The 17,334-nt window shown below is 43.4% G+C and overlaps 1 protein-coding gene across 1 annotated transcript in view; it reads right to left on the bottom strand.

Moving 5' to 3' along the window:
* ammecr1 (AMMECR nuclear protein 1) overlaps positions 1-15,666 on the bottom strand; it is a 47,351-nt gene extending 31,685 nt beyond the window's left edge. The window contains exons 1-2 of the mRNA XM_035431717.1: positions 15,360-15,666; positions 732-2,537 (exon numbers count right to left, since the gene is read on the bottom strand). Of these exons, the coding sequence (XP_035287608.1) occupies positions 732-1,177 (446 nt within the window). The 5' untranslated portion in view covers positions 1,178-2,537; positions 15,360-15,666. The remainder of the gene's footprint in view (positions 1-731; positions 2,538-15,359) is intronic.
* Between the last annotated feature and the right edge of the window lie 1,668 nt (positions 15,667-17,334).

Genomic DNA, 17,334 nt, shown 5'->3' with positions numbered 1-17,334 from the left:
ATTGATACAAGGTATGGGGTTAATGTCCATGTGTATCTCACTCGCAGATTAGATAGATCAGTCAAGCCATACACACAGCTGTGGTCCAGCTAACGTGTAGCCAGCTGGTGTAAACCAGACTGGGATTGTTTTTGTTCGTTTTAGTCTACCTAGTCTAGCTAGATTGGGTCGTCAACAATACAGGCAGCGAGTTACGGCGTTGTATACTTAACTTATCAGACTACATGTGCAATATTTCACGCTAATGTTAGCTACTGGCGATACCGTGCGCGATGTCTCTGTGCTTTCGGTGCCGACCTGAGCAGCTGTATGCTACTTTCTTTGTTACCGTTATCCAGTCAGTTAGCACGGAGCCAGCAGAAACTCAGGCCAGTGTTCACCACATAGTTTACGCTTTTGCCATTCCTCTGTCTGGTAGATGAAGGTTCTCCGGCTGCCGACATCATGTTTTATAGCAGCGTTTCACTTCTTAACCCACTAAGGTTCATAGACAATACACTGTTAGCCTGTTACTCAATGTAAATGTAAACTGGAAACAGCATAAAGACTCCGTGTGTGCAACCATACATTCCCATTGTCATTAGTGCAAGTTTATAGTAGCCAGGTTACAGATATAAATGAACCATGTTCCCTAATATAGCTAGATAAAACCGACACATAACCAGTGATAATTCATAATGTTACAGTGGCAACATTAGCCAACGCTGACAAGGAATGAAGACGTTACTTACTAAGGGTCGTTTGTAAACCTGGGTGTTCGGGGAGCCTGGTAATTGTATAGATGGCAATAAAGCACGTCGAAACAGAAGCAACACATCTCCGCTGAAACGACCATCTTCCTACCACCGCTGCCCGAACCAGATCCGGGGCTGAGATTAGGGGAGAGGCCGGTTGAGTTGTAGGCTCCGGGAGTTGGGGATAGCGCGTTGGTGTTGTTGGTGCTACTGCTACCCCCAGGACCCCCCAGGCCGTTTACTCGATTCACGCTCCCCGACGCCACTGTCGAGGAGGAGCCAATCCCCAAGTCAGATCCGCAGTGTCCCGTCCCAGCTACCCCGCTCCCCGCCCCGCCAGGACCCCCCGACCCGGGGGACCCTGACAGCTTCTGCTTCTTCACCCCGCAGCACCCGGCCGCCATCTTGGAACAATCTGCACCGACACACCGCTTCCGACCCATCACCGTCACAGCGGGAGGGGCGGCGGGAAGCGCTGACCAGACGTAGAAATCCCACTGCGTCAGTACGTACGACGGACAGACGTAGAAATCCCACTGCGTCACCACGCACGACGGACAGACGTAGAAAACCCACTGCGTCAGCACGTACAACGGACAGCGCTCCACCTTCTCTTTTTTCCCCAACGCAATACCCAGCGCAGTTTACGCTATTTTAACCCCAACCACCGGGGCCAGATGGAAGGGAAAAGACTGCAATGTCATCCAATGCTTCCCTAGGAAAACACGTATTCTACGTAAAGATCTTACGCTGTTTCCGTACAGGACTGTTCAGCCAGCCACGGACTACAGTAAATCCACACCGTCCGAAGGATCACAGATATATATATATATATTTTGAAAGGTACAGGCCCCCTGTCCCAAACTCGGTTTCCTCGGGAGCGATTCACTCAGCTTTCTCCAAAATCATTCAGATGCCTTCTTTATGTTTCACGAAGACTGCTATAGCTTAACCTCGGGCAGTTGCCAGCTGAGATGTGGAGCTAGCAGCTAACGCTAGCTGCGGCACTGCACTCACGGCGGCACAGACACGGTTCTTTTTTGTGTGGGAGTCGGTAGCTGGAGTAAGCAGGACCCACACGGCCAGAAAAGCCCGTCATAAGGTTCCGGATTCTGTAGCTCAAACCAGTCATTTACTTGCATCCGAACTTCCAGATGTCAGGAGTCGAGGTCCAAATCCTAGTAAAAACCGGTCTCGGCAATGCAGTTTATTTTTTCACCGCTTCTGCAGCGTGCAAGTCATTTTAGCAACCCGCAACTGCTTGTTGGTTTGCACCCTGTCTTTTAAAAGACTGCTCAGGGCGTAGTTAGCTAGCGTTTTTATTTAAACCCCACTGCGAGCAAAGCAGACTTGAGACTTTGCTGTAGGTTTCTTTTGAGGGAGTCATCCGTTTATTTTGAGACATTTTAGCTCAGCATTCTACCCCTCCTGTCACAAATCCATCGGGCTTTCCCACCCTCGCTCCTCAGTTCAGTCGCAGTAACGTCAGCCTTGCCGCTGCAAAGAAGGCTTCTGCGATAATCCAAAGTCACTCGCACCTTATTCACTTCTTCCACAGAAAAAAACAGAGTTCAGGACGTATTTTGCGATAAATTCCTAACTACGCATAATACGTACATTCTCCTGGGTCGTCAAATCTGAATTCTGAGCGCAGTCTACGTTGGAAATAGGCCGTGCATACTACTGTAGCGCATACGTCGAACAGTCAATGCCTCTTCTGTGAAGAATTGATCTATATAGCCATCTTATTTTTTTAATATCGAAGGTGTCTTCTTTTCTTTTCTTTCTGTTCCAGCCTTGATTCTATAAAAGAGAAGAGAAAATATTTCCAGTTAGAGTCGTTGCTTGTTTCTGCACGACAGACCGTTCCCACATTCCTATCGGTTAGCTAGCTAGCTAAACTAGCTTGACAGTGTCTGCAGCTCCTACTGTACACCGATCCGGGCTCACATCTGAAATAGCAATAAAAGAGTACCGGAGGATGCTCTCATGCGTTTTGTCATGCACTGATAGTACAAACAAAGCACAGCAGTGTTAAAGCGACAGTACAGGTCAGAAGTAGCTACTGTTGTGCTGTTGTTTTTCCATTCGTGTACAAATCACGCACGGTAGACATCGGGCTAATGAAACCAGACCGGCGACAGTTCGTCAAAGCACCATCTGTATTAGCATTGGGAATGGCAACGTTGAAAGTACCGAGATGCTCAATGGTTAGGCTAATATTTATTGACCAGTAGTCTGCTGTAGCAGTATTCAAACAATTTTTGGCAATAATTACGAGATTTTTTTTACCTCGTCTGGCTGACTTGAAGTCATGTCTTCAATCTAAGGTTAACATCCAGACTGTAATAAAATATTTTGACAATATTTTGAGTATTGTAAAATTTGAGTAACCTGTAACTTGATTGTCAGGTCTCATTTCATAAGACTCATTTTAAAATTATACTTTTTAAAAATCCTTTGTGAATCTACGAGGAAACAGGTGTGAATATTTTGCCACAATATAACTGACAAAACAAATGGCTCAGACTGTACCGCCGTACACAGGCCTCCCTAAAAGTATAAACATTAAGCTGATCTTTTTTTAGATTTCACTGAATTAGTGAACAGGTTCAGGGCGGTGTCCTGATTTCTGTCTGCAGTGCTTCAGTAGTGTCTTTTCATTCCCTTTTGTGATGACAGCACAGAAAGAAACACTAGTAGAATGTAGTCAAATAAAAGGAGTGCAATAATTAAATTTTTTAAATATGTTTTTGCCTTAGCCTCCTGGGTTCATTAAAGGCACAAGTAAATTATTCTACCCAATACACCTGTGTAGCTTTTTAACATGACACATATTAATGAGGTAGAGCAACAGTCAAGTTTACATTTCACCATTTCTCTAGAGAGCACAGCTTTATTTCACCAGAATGTGCATCAGCTCTGCAGAATTTGAGAGTAAAATAGCAAACCGAAAACTCAAAAAGTGTGATTGAAGGCAGAATCAGTGAAAATATAACCTCTTCTTACACTTCCATACTTATCCATTTACAATAGGGGCACAGCAAGGGGCGGGGACAGGAGGCAAAGGTTCAGTGTGTTAGCAGTAAAGACACGCACTGGCCAGGTTCAGTGTGTTAACAGTAAAGACACACACTGGTCAGCTGTCACTTGCAATCCTTTATGATCCTCCAGAGCTGCACAGGTCCTGGCAAGGTCACAAAGATAAGCTTTCACTGGGTTTCTCCATTTCACGCACCTGCTGCTTCCAGACCCAGCGAAGGATGAACAGCCGGTTTACTTCAGCAAGGTTGCGTTGAAGCCACAGAAGTCCACTATGTCCTGACCACCAGACTGAATATGGGTATCACAGGCTAAGTATGGATATCACAGGCTGAGTATGGGTATCACAGGCTGAGTATGGATTTCACAGGCTGAGTATGGAGATCACAGGCTGAGTATAGATTTCACAGGCTGAGTATGGATTTCACAGGCTGAGTATAGATTTCACAGGCAGAGTATGGATATCACAGCTGCTGCATAGCTAAGATATATGTTGCATAGCATAGCTGCCATCCCAATATGGATATCACTTCCTACTATGCATGTCGCTGTATATTACAGAATATGGATATCACTTCCTCACGATGCATGTCACTGTATATTACTAGTAAACACTGACAGATGGGGGCTGTTTTAAAATGCAGACAGTTTAGCAAAGTTTGGCGTCAATGCATAGACATGGGAACCAGGGGTGCTACAGGTCTGAAAAGGGACCAGTGCTCAAGGGTGCGGGCAAACAGAGTAATAACTGCCCCAAACAAAAATAGTCTGATCTAAATACGAGAATCACTTTCTCGTCTCATCGGGTAACATCTTAGCGCTGCTTCCACAGTTCACCAGTGTTAGGAGCTCCAGTGGTTCAGGGGACAGCACAGGGATAAGGCTGGGTAGTAGTGACGTGTCGTTCGCGAATGAGTTGGCTCTTTGAGCCGGCTCGCATGTCTGAAGAGCCGATTTTTTTAAAACACAAGACACATAGTTAGATCCCATAGTGTCTGAGTTTTTATTGTTTTGTCTTTTTTATGGTGCGAATAAAACCTAAACCTAAAACCTACTGGGCCCTTCAAATGTGCATATCCTGCAAGAGGCACATACGGAGCCCCTAAAGGGACATACATTTTTTTAAATTATAAACTTGTGCGCACGACTTACTAAAGCGTGCCGAAGGATTTAGTAATTCATGCCCGCTATTTAGTAATTTGGGCGCACAAATTAACTAACTAGTGCACACAAATTCATTACATATAGTCTGCATCGGATCCAGAAAGTGTGCATTTCATTATTGCAGCTAAACAGTCCATTTTTAATCCATTGGTTACTCTTTGTAATGTTTTACTGTAACTTGGGCATGACAAAAGAAAACTAGACGCTGGGTACAACTCATCACACAGTTTCACATTTTGATGGCAATCACAACGCCCAGCCCTCTCCCGGTCAACATTTACGCTGACAAATTCACACACAGATCAACCTATATGCACAAACACCAATCATAGGTCAAAATATTTCTAACTTTGGCTGATTTTGAAAAACCAGAAATGCTACTCAACGAAGAGCCGTTTGGGATCCGAAAGAGCCGGCTGTTATTAGTGAGCTGAGCCACATGATCCGATTCACTGAAAGGAGCCGGAATTTCCATCGCTACTGGGCAGACATCAAATGTCAGTTCCTTAAAACTTTATAACAGTTCCTTACAGTGATCATGGGTCAGTCTCCAGTCTTTCTAACAGTTACGTCTTCTGTGCATTTATCTCAGTGTTACGCTGATGAGAGGAACCAGTCTCACTACGGTGTACCACAGGAAAGCCTCATACACAGGTCTGCACTGGAATGAGCTGGTCTAGAGATATGATTTTTCCTAGAGGACATGATTGGACTGAGGAAGTTAAGCAGGATTGAGGAATAGAGGTCTGCAAGAGGAAGATATCTGCTGCTTACTATTTCTAGTGGTTCTGATGCTAACCTCCGATGCTAACTTATTCCACTGCTGCTTTCGCTTATTTTTGAATGGTATTGTTGGAGCAGCTTTTGCAGGAATAAATACATTACATTACTACAATAGTAGTTCTTCTTCTTTGGTTCTCTATGGCTTCCTGTTGCTCAGGTGACTCAGACTCAGAGGTGTGTGTGTTCTGGCAGGCACCAGTTCTCTACAGGTCACACAGACCTCACGCGCACGCAAACAAGAGAAAAAGCACAAATATCAGTTCTCTTTCAGGCACCAAATCATGGACGATGGCCTTGTCCTGGCAGAGGACGCAGAGTAAAGTGTCTTAATCATTGGACAGTGTGGGATAAAACCAAATGTAATGTGATCAACCATGTAAGGATCCAGCAGAAACCAGGCAATTCGGCGGCAGCCCTCACTGCTTATCTTATCGTACAGAGACATGTACTGTACATACGGTCTGTTGTTGAAACAAAGCATACGTTGGAATTTGTCAGGCATTTGTCAAATATTCAAATAAAGTATAAGAGTTTAAATGGTTTGGTTACAAAATATCTTAGTGAGACACACATCCTTTACTCAAAGATTGCTTTGCTCACTGCCTATTTGGAAATTCCAAGTATATCTAAAATTCCAAAGGGAAACGGTAAATGGACTGCATTTATATAGCGCTTTTATCCAAAGCGCTTTACAATTGATGCCTCTCATTCGCCAGAGCAGTTAGGGGTTAGGTGTCTTGCTCAAGGACACTTCGACACGCCCAGGGCGGGGTTTGAACCGGCAACCCTCCGACTGCCAGACAATCGGTCTTACCTCCTGAGCTATGTCGCCCCACGCACGGAGCCCCTCCAGCAGAATGACCCCTTTTGCATGTGCTTCAGACACCCTGTCTGTCTGTCCCTGTCCACGCTCAAAACTCACCTCTTTAGTCAAACCAAGATGTCCGGCCGGGTAAAGCACAGAGCTGGTATGTGAGCTGTGCTGACTGTGCTGTTGCTCTGCCGCTGCATGCGAACGCTCAGGTTTGCAGTTTTGTGCCAAGTTTGGGTACAGTCTGTCTAGGATCACTCTCATGGTTGACTGCACCCCCCTTTCTTCATATCTATTAGACATGCTGCCAAAGCATAGCACCTGGGGCTTTTCTATATTGCACACAGGTCTCTATACATGCCGCAGTTAGTCTCATAATTATACAGCGGTCTCTATACATGCCGCAGTTAGTCTCATAATTATACAGCGGTCTCTATACATGCCGCAGTTAGTTTCATAATTATACAGTGGTCTCTATACATGCCGCAGTTAGTCTCATAATTATACAGCGGTCTCTATACATGCCGCAGTTAGTCTCATAATTATACAGCGGTCTCTATACATGCCGCAGTTAGTCTCATAATTATACAGCGGTCTCTATACATGCCGCAGTTAGTCTCATAATTATACAGCGGTCTCTATACATGCCGCAGTTAGTCTCATAATTATACAGCGGTCTCTATACATGCCGCAGTTAGTCTCATAATTATACAGCGGTCTCTATACATGCCGCAGTTAGTCTCATAATTATACAGCGGTCTCTATACATGCCGCAGTTAGTTTCATAATTATACAGTGGTCTCTATACATGCCGCAGTTAGTCTCATAATTATACAGCGGCCTCTATACATGCCGCAGTTAGTCTCATAATTATACAGCGCCCAGCCTCTGTGTTCTTCCCTGAGGCTTGCCCAATTTTCCTTTTTTTTGTTATGTGTAAAATGTCTTTGTGACCATGTCTCCATAAAAAAGATACAAACAAATAAACTTGAATTGATTTGGATTTTGCACTTAAATTTGAATGAATGGATGAATGAATGAATGAATATAGTTTATTTTGGTCATACATTATAAGGAACAAAATTTGACAATTTGTGTGGATATGCAACAGACAATACATCATCATACATGTTTAAACTAATCCATTTCACACAATACAATTCACACAATCAATGACCGGAAAAGGAATAGGCTGAAGCCCAAGGCTTATTATTGCCTATCCTATACAACCATAATATAACCCAGAATATCAGTAGTACAAAAAAATACTCTAAAGTTGCAATCCTTAATTATTTTGCATTTTATTCGTACAAAAAAAGACAAATTTAATTACTTATATACTACCACAGCTCTGCAATGATACCAGAGCACTATTAGCTCATTTGGTCAGTTTTCACATCTTAAATCTTAAAATATCATAAAAGGTTCTGCAACGAAGAGGTTATAACATACATAAGAAAATGTTTTTTTTTCTTTTCCCATTAATTTTCCCAATTCTTATCCTGATTTTGGAATGAGCGGCTGTGGCTCTCAGAGTGCATGCATTCCCCTGCCAGAAGCACTGCACGCAAGGAGCTAAATAAACATCCTGACTGCAGCGGCTTGGCTATACGGCTTGGCTAGCGCTCGGCTATACAGCTCTGCTAGCGCTCAGCTATATATCTCGGCTAGCACTTGGCTATACTGCTCTGTTAGCACTCGGCTATACAGCTCGGCTATAAGGGAGTGCTTTTCCTGACCCAGCAAGTCATTACATTAACGTCACATTCACTTAAAGGAGTACCATGGTGATTTTCACACTTTCTCGGTTTTATGTGCTATTTGCACAAGAGGCATTGAAGAAACACAATGAGTAAAGTATTAAATATGTCCGTTCTGTATTTTTGGAGAAATATGCGTTTTAAATTTATCGTCCTATTTTCAACCGGTTGAGAAAGTTGTCGACTTGGTGCGTCACGAACACAGTAACCACTCCCCTTTCCACGCCCCGTAAACCCATGGATAACTCGAGATATTTTTTACAGTCTCTGCTCGAGACCCATAGTTTGCGCCGCTGGCTTACAGGCAAGATAATGCAAATGTTTGACTAACGTTAGGTTCACTTAAATTAGAGTGTCTTTTAAGGACTATTAGAATATTTCTGGTTGTATTCATTTAGCTAGCTAGCTAACGTTAGCTAGCTAGGTAGTTTGCTTTCGTAAGGAAATGTTATCGATAACGTTAGCTAGCTAGTTTGCTTTTATGGGGACGTTATAGTTGTGGTTCTCTCTCAACTTGGCTAGCTAGATAGCAAAAATTATAATTGGATATAAGTCAACGTCCTTACCGTAGCTATCTATCGATACTTGATATACTACTAAGCTAGCTAGTTTGTGAAAAGTCTCCCAAAAATAGCGGGGGTAGCTATGGTAACGGGGCACGGTCTGTCAATCATAGCTAACTGACAGTTCTCATTACCACGCCCAGACGGTTCGGATGAACTTTTATAGTGGGAAATTTAGGCTTAGAAAAATACGTTTTAAAGTACATTGAAATGACTGAATAATAAAAAAATTATGCACATTTGTTTTGTTGTTGCCTAAAGACAACTGGGAAGTGTCAGGTTCAACCACCATGTTACTCCTTTAACAGACTCTTATCCAGAGCAGTGTACAGTAGGCCAGTACAGTACACTCAGGAGACCCATTGCCCTCATTTTCACAGGTCTCTTACACAACAGGTATAGCACATGTGTGTGACAGCATGTACAGCCTATTCACAACAGCATACGCGTGTGACAGCATGTACAGCATATTCACTACAGCATACGCGTGTGACAGCATGTACAGGACATTCACTACAGTGCTGATGCTAGCTGTAACTTGGTGCTCTGACGCTAGCTGTAACTTGGCGCTGACTCTAGCTGTAACTTCACGCTGATGCTAGCTGTAACTTGGCGCTCTGACGCTAGCTGTAACTTCACGCTGATGCTAGCTGTAACTTGGCGCTGATGCTAGCTGTAACTTAGCACTCTGATACTGGTTGTAACTTGGTGCTCTGACCACAGCCTCCTTAGAGTCTCACACACCGCCAGCACAAGTCCATGGGCCCAGTCCAAACTGCATTACCACAGTGTAGCTAGAGTAACAAACTGGCAAAACCCTAACCTTAACCAATAACCCCTTTTCAAACTTCAAGTACCAATCTCCCCTTTTCGACCTGTCCCAGTACCACTAACCCCTTTTCCACCTGTCCCAGTATCAATCTCCCCTTTTCAGCCTGTCCCAGTACCAATCTCCCCTTTTTAGCCTGTCCCAGTACCAATCTCCCCTGTTCAACCTGTCCCAGTACCAATCTCCCCTTTTCAACCTGTCCCAGTACCAATCTCCCCTTTTCGACCTGTCCCAGTACCACTAACCTCTTTTCCACCTGTCCCAGTATCAATCTCCCCTTTTCAGCCTGTCCCAGTACCACTAACCTCTTTTCCACCTGTCCCAGTATCAATCTCCCCTTTTCAGCCTGTCCCAGTACCAATCTCCCCTTTTTAGCCTGTCCCAGTACCAATCTCCCCTTTTCAACCTGTCCCAGTACCAATCTCCCCTTTTCCACCTGTCCCAGTACCACGAACCTCTTTTCCACCTGTCCCAGTATCAATCTCCCCCTTTCAGCCTGTCCCAGTACCAATCTCCCCTTTTTAGCCTGTCCCAGCACCAATCTCCCCTTTTCAACCTGTCCCAGTACCAATCTCCCCTTTTCAACCTGTCCCAGTACCAATCTCCCCTTTTCGACCTGTCCCAGTACCAATCTCCCCTTTTCAACCTGTCTCAGTACCAATCTCCCCTTTTCAGCCTGTCCCAGTACCAATAACCCCCTTTCAAACTGTCCCAGTACCAATCTCCCCTTTTCGAGATATCATTTCCACTCCTGAAATGTAATACACAGTGAGATCTCTCCTGGGCAGCCCCAAGAACGGAAACCCTGCCTCTGGAAATGTCATTATATAGCCAGCGTAAAAAAATTTTTTTTTAAAACACCAGTGGGAGGGAGAGCGGGGACGAGCATGCCAGGGGTCCTGCAACAGCGAGCCCTTTATGGAGCTCATTCTGACACCATGTGCTCACACTCAATTATACACTCTATAAGTTCTAAACTAAACATTTTTCATGTTTCTGAGGCAATTTCAGATTTCCACGTAATGTATATTTTGCCATTTATACTGAAATTTAAATGACTCAGGTCTGATGGCTACAGTGGGCCTTCAGGCTGGGAAAGATGCAGTGTGTCTTGGGAAATCTATACGAGGTCAAGATGGCCGCCCATAAGCGAAAGCTGAGGTGATTAAGATGGCCGCCCATAAGAGTAAGGTAAGGTAGTCAGGCTGACATGCTTCTTCTTCCTGTAAACTACTTTAGGGTCCTTTAAAATGAGTGAGAATTGTTACAGAAATATAACTAATTGTTTTATTATCAGACAATATATTACAGTTTGGAAAGAAAGACTGTATATAAGATGTATGTTTTCTGAATAATAATACATATATTATGAATATCAAGTGGTTTATTTAACCACATATTTAACAAGGCTATGTTACTCTAGTACAAATAAAACTGAATGAGCCACTATTTCTGTGGGTAAAACATTTGAACCTCATCATCCACCCTGAATCACACATTCCTCGAAATAAAGGCATGTGCACAGAGTTCTAAACTCTCTGGATAAATCCAGCATATTTTTCAAGCCAGCACAGAATCTGAAAGCCCGTCAATAACATTAAATATTACAGGCATTTGGCAAATATGTGTCCCTCAAACCCAAAACATTGAGAAAACTGCACTGAGCAGCATTTGTATCAGCTGATTGTGTTCACTTGGTTTGCAGGAACCAGGTGTAGATAATGGCCCAGCTGATTGTGTTCACTTGGTTTGCAGGAACCAGGTGTAGATAATGGCCCAGCTGATTGTGTTCACTTGGTTTGCAGGAACCAGGTGTAGATAATGGCCCAGCTGATTGTGTTCACTTGGTTTGCAGGAACCAGGTGTAGATAATGGCCCAGCTGATTGTGTTCACTTGGTTTGCAGGAACCAGGTGTAGATAATGGCCCAGCTCACTGCGCTGACTCCGCCCGCTGAAGCGGCTGAATCTGTGCTCTCTCTGCGCTGTGAAATGTGCCTGATCAGCAGACTTTCCCCTCGCGGCTCCAGCTCACACACGGGCCGCTGCGTTCAGACAGGCTGGAGGCCTCCCTCAGCGTGCTCTCACCAGGGTGCCAGAAGTCCTGCAGACAGGGTGCAGATTTGGGCTTTTGGGACCATGCAAAATATGAAATGGAATTAACAAGATTTTGATACATTTTCTTTGGGATTCCAGTCAACCTGTTCTAAATCTCTGGCAACTGCCCAAAGTACGTTATTATTAGTTTTGTTAAGAGAAAAAAAAAATCAATACAAAATGTAGCAAGCGGAAAAATGATGTATTTTGAGGGCAGCAGCTCTGTAATGCTTCTTCCCCCTCATTCTGCCAGCTATACTGAGCCCTGGAGGACTGAAGACCTCTATTCCACACCTCCCTATGCCCTCTTTACTGAATGGATACCATGGGCTGTAATGACCTGTGCATGCTCACTCTCCAATGCATTCAGTGATATGAGGGGGCTGATACTGCAGTTGAGTTGATGCATGTCCACAGGAGGGCGCTGTGCTGCGCATGTCAGCATTTCAGAGGCGATAGTAGACAGGTCAAACAGTGGCTCATCCTCTAACAGAAAACATGAGGTGACAGCTTCATCTCCTCTGTATCCTCCATCAACAACACAGAGCCTAATCATGACATCTGTCCCATGGAACACCTCCCTCAAAATGTCCGATCTATGGGTTCTGAAGGTGCAGAGTGAGACTCCTGCTTGACAGCCTTTCAGAGAAATCATCTGGGACAAAAACAATCAGCTGGCAATGGAAATTCACAGAGTATATCAGGTAGTCTCCAAGATAAAAAAGGACTGTTATGCCTACATCAGAAATAATGTGATGTGACAAGTGTTCAGAGGCCTTCCTCATCAAACAGACATCCTCCTCCTCAGGAGCTCCTTCACAAATATGAGTCACTGCGAGCATCACCGGCAGAGCTGTCTGAGACTCAATCACCAGCAGAACTGTCTGAGACTCAATCACTTACAACAGGCAGACTGTTGGCCAAATTTACTGTGAAAGGGGAAACTATGTTCTAAAGTAAAATCAAAATGGTTCTTTTTACAGTAACAAGTGTCCCAGCAACTCTTGCACCAGCTCTCGCCTAGTCACATGTGTAACTGGCAGCACAATTGCCCGCCTTTTCTTCATATACAGAATATATACGAAGGCAACTGATCAGCCTACATCCCCCTAATTCTACAAATCAAATTCATACAAAACATCTAACTACTATGCATAAATGACTGGATCAAAGCTTTGGTAAGAACTCTAAAACTATTGTTACAGGAAATATGAATAAAAAAGATGTTCTAGCCTACATGTCTGATTTAAAATGATACCACAGGATAGCTGGCTGGGTAGCAAACCAAAGATTTTTTAAAACCAAAATACAAACTAGTTTTAATAAGCAATGTCCCCTTCATGAACAGAGCGCACAAGCCATAAAAACAGAAAGTAAGAAAGCAAAATAAAATTAGCCACATATGCTGTCAGAGATGAGTATTTTCACAATGAGCCTACTGAGCTTATTGTGTGAAAAAAATCAATCCCATAAACCCAATAACACACATGAATAATTAAAACATTTGAATAAGGGGACCCTCCATTCTCTGCTGTCTGACTGCAGCCACACATAATTTCCATTAGAGTCTGACCTCTTCTCTCACATCAACAGGATGCAATATGATTAAGAATGACGAATACAAGAACATCACACAACAAAGAACTGCCTAATCACCTAATATCAGCATGCTTTTATTTTCCCATCATTCATCTGTGCTTCTTTCTTTCCTTTTAAAGAAAAGGACAGTGCCTGACCTGCTCTGAGACTGTGTTAAGTCTGATATCTGATGATAAAAATCATCTTTATTTAAATACATTTTTAATTATTTTGTCAGTGAACATCACAGATCTTTGAATAATACAGGAATAATTATGTTTTTCCCTTTGGAGCTCAGTTCAAAAGAAAATGCACATGTGAAATGAAGAGTAACACAAACACTGGCTTTGGAAAGTTTGAGCGGCTACTTAGGCATTTGATTTGTCTTCTGATATAGCCTGTTCTTTTAACTTCTCTTTTAATAAAAGGGACTCAAACCAGGTTCTTATAAACAACACCAATGACCCAAGTCCGCCCCATGCATTGCCAGGGGAGAATCTCCAAGTATAAAGGTCTGCCAACGCAGCCACTTTACACATTTTATCTGACAATATATATTTGAATGCAAATTCCTGGACTTTGGGTGGATTTACCCTATAGTCAAACAGAGACAGATCAGACAAATAGACAGAGGCAAATGTACCAGACACCCTTAATGTGAAAGTAATAAACATAGAGCAGTCTACTTTAATGTGAATTTCCGAAACAAACTGTAAATTAATTATTAATAGGATTTGTGTATCCTTCATCAGCCCTTGATCTCTGTAAAAACGTAAAATATTTTATCTGTGCAGTAGATGGGATGTTGAGTTCTTTCAAAACAGAACAGCCTCTGGATGCTCAAAGAAGAATTCACACTTTAACGGGTAAACTAAGTGTATCTTTCATGATGAGGTAATAAAGACTATGTTGCACAAAATCAGTCTTGTCGTTGCTTTTAATTTAAAAAGGTATTTTAAAAGGCTTACTCATTAGCAGTGCGCTGCTATATAAATTAATAAGGTTAACTTACTGAGCAACAAGGCAGGCGAGCGCTCTCCCGAAGACAACTCATAACATGTCACTTCCGTCCATCAATAATAACCAGCTACCCAAAGTGAGAATTTACCGTGACGTCATCCTCGTTGCGTAAGGTCGAACCCTTGCAGTATTTTCTGTCAGGAAGTTGAGAGGCTACTTTGGCTGGAACTGCTGTACACGGCTGCCTTAAAGACTCAATATAGCAGATGCGCTAAGGTATCATTTAAAATTCGAACTAAGTGGAAACGTTCTTATTACATGGCTTAATAGAGTAGCCTATCTCAGAATTATCTAACGTTTCTCTTTTCGCTCAGGCTAAATGTTCATATTTTACCGAGTAGCCTAACATGGACAAGGCTGACAGATATAGGCTGATTTATTTAATGGACTACTACGACCACTAATGCTAAAGATATTAATAGCCTAATCATTTTTCGTAGTAATAGCCTACTATTATAGAACAGAGTCCTTGAGATGCTGGTCTATTGAAACAAAATTAAATTGAAAGGAATAATTAAAATACAACCAAGACCCGATTGCGATTCTATGCAAATTATAAATGGAAGTGGACGCTAATTTACCAACATGCCAATACAGGCTAGCTAGCGATAACTTTCATAGAGACACAGAGTCAAAGAGGAAAAGGTGTCACCAAGACAATGCGAGCTTTTTAGATATTTATTAACAAATTCAATGCCATTGGCGGACTGCTACGCTTATCAAGCAATGTATCTATTGTTCTCAAAAAAGAAAAAATAGGATGAACCTGTCGTTTGGCCCATCCTATTTTATTTACTTTATCGTACGGAGTAAGACCACTTTAGTCTGTTGCCATACCCCCGAAAAAGAGAAATCTGAAATTGAGACAGCATTTTCAGCCGGTATCGTTCACCCGGGAGCATATGGACAGTTATTATTAACATATTAAGCAAAGCGCTAACGATCATATTCCGACTACAGCACGGTGACAATGTCCTTACCGTGTTATGCCTTGTAGTATCCGCATTTGCTCGCCGCTTCTGCCCACTGTCCAAGTGAGCGAAACCGCCTTTAAAAGTACGACCTGGCTTCGAAAACAAACCGCGAGAAAACGCAAGGGGAGACTTAATCGCGAAAGATGCGGATTTCTTTATTTAACATTCCCCCTGCGTGCAGCCTCTGCAACAGAGGAAGAATGTTCTCAAAAATAGCCTAGGCTGGCGATGCACCGGCTCGCTGAAACCTGAGAAAGAAACGCTGAATTTAAAGATGCGGGTCGCTCTGAGTGCGTAATGAAATGTGGGAAATAACTGCGTGAACCATGGGCTGAGAGAGACCACGTGGCTCAGCGTGTCATGACCTCTACCCCTCATTTAACTCATTAAGCACGTGTACATATTGAGATGGTCTATTATAAACTGCTGCAGTGCACTAGTAATGCAGATGGTGAGCAGATATCAGCCAGAAGAGCAGTATGGCATTAGAGCAAAGGATTAATCCCGGAGTGTTCTGGCCTCAGGTCCGTGCCTGTCTAGTGCTGGACAGGGCTATGCAGGGAGCTTTCTGCACATTACCCAAGTCTGAGGCAGGCTGCAGCGATCTCCTTCCAGACTGCCGCTGATGCCATGGACCATTTACCAGCCAGGAAGTGCCACCTACATGTTTTAAACACCAGAAACTAGTACAAAGTAGTTTATTGTGTCACTTTAAAAATGACCCCCTGGGGGGGGGAGTATAGTGTCAGCATATGAAAAACGGTTAGCCATCCACAAACCATGCTATGAGGCTGGGGAGATTCTTCTTTTGGGTTTCTTTTGTGTGTGGTTTGTAGTTTGACTTGTAGTTTTGGGTTGTAGTTTTTGTGAAGACTTTTATTTTGTGAGTTTTGTTTGTTTTAGTTTGTGTTTTTAGATGAGTTTCTGTCTCGTTTTTGGTACCATTGGACTTGCGAGCCGGCCGTAACAGCAGCGGTTAGCCATCCAAAAACCACAAGTGCAGCTGCACTAACGCTAGGAGCAGCAGTTAGCCATCCACAAACCACAAGTGCAGCTCCACTAAGTCTAGGAGCAGCAGTTAGCCATCCACAAACCACAAGTGCAGCTCCACTAAGTCTAGGAGCAGCGGTGAGGCCCATTTAGCATTTTGCTTACATCATAAAAACGAGAAAGGGTAGGGGCTTTGATAGAGGAACAGGCTCTGAAACACCTCATCTGAGAATATCTCTACCTGCCAGACACAGACGCAGAGAGGACGGATTATAAGGAGGTCGCAGAGACGGTGATTACAGCCAATAGCAGGGTCAAACACTCGGGTGCCGGGAAGGCGGAGGGACCAGCGCTGGGGCACCTTGTGATTATTCCTGCTTTTTCCCAATTAATAAGCAGTTTCCAGAGGGGCTGGGGGAAAGCACCTCTAATAACCATCTTGCTGCCTCATCAGCCATTTTATTTATATTTATGAACACTCTTAACCAACCGTAAAACTGAATTGATAAAACAGGAAACATTTGGACACTGATTATGGTGTTATTTATAGCTTTAACCATTGACCCCTGATTTAGATGAACATTTATGTATGTTCATAAGTAATTATAGCAGGCCCTCATCATGGAAACTGCACTGCTCTGCCATCATCATGGAAACTGAGTGCATTGCACTGCACTGCTCTGTACTGCACAGCTCTGCACTGCACTGCTCTCCTCTGTACTGCTCTGCACTGCTCTGTACTGCACGGCTCTGCACTGCACTGCATTGCTCTGTACTGCTCTGCACTGCACTGCATTGCTCTGTACTGCACTGTACTTCACTGCACTGCTCTGTACTGCTCTGCACTGCAAACAGTTATATTTGGATGAGCCTTCAGGGACATCCACACCTGAGTAACTTTGTATGCAGTAGGAATTCTCATAAGTTTCTTCTGATTGCCATACATAGACCAACTTGAGATAATTATTCTGAATCTGGTTGCGAGAATAAA

This window comes from Anguilla anguilla, chromosome 9 (genome assembly GCF_013347855.1).
Source record: "Anguilla anguilla isolate fAngAng1 chromosome 9, fAngAng1.pri, whole genome shotgun sequence".
NCBI lineage: Eukaryota > Metazoa > Chordata > Actinopteri > Anguilliformes > Anguillidae > Anguilla > Anguilla anguilla.
The sequence above is the reverse complement of the archived record's forward strand: the minus strand, read 5'-3'. Positions and strand labels throughout refer to the sequence as shown.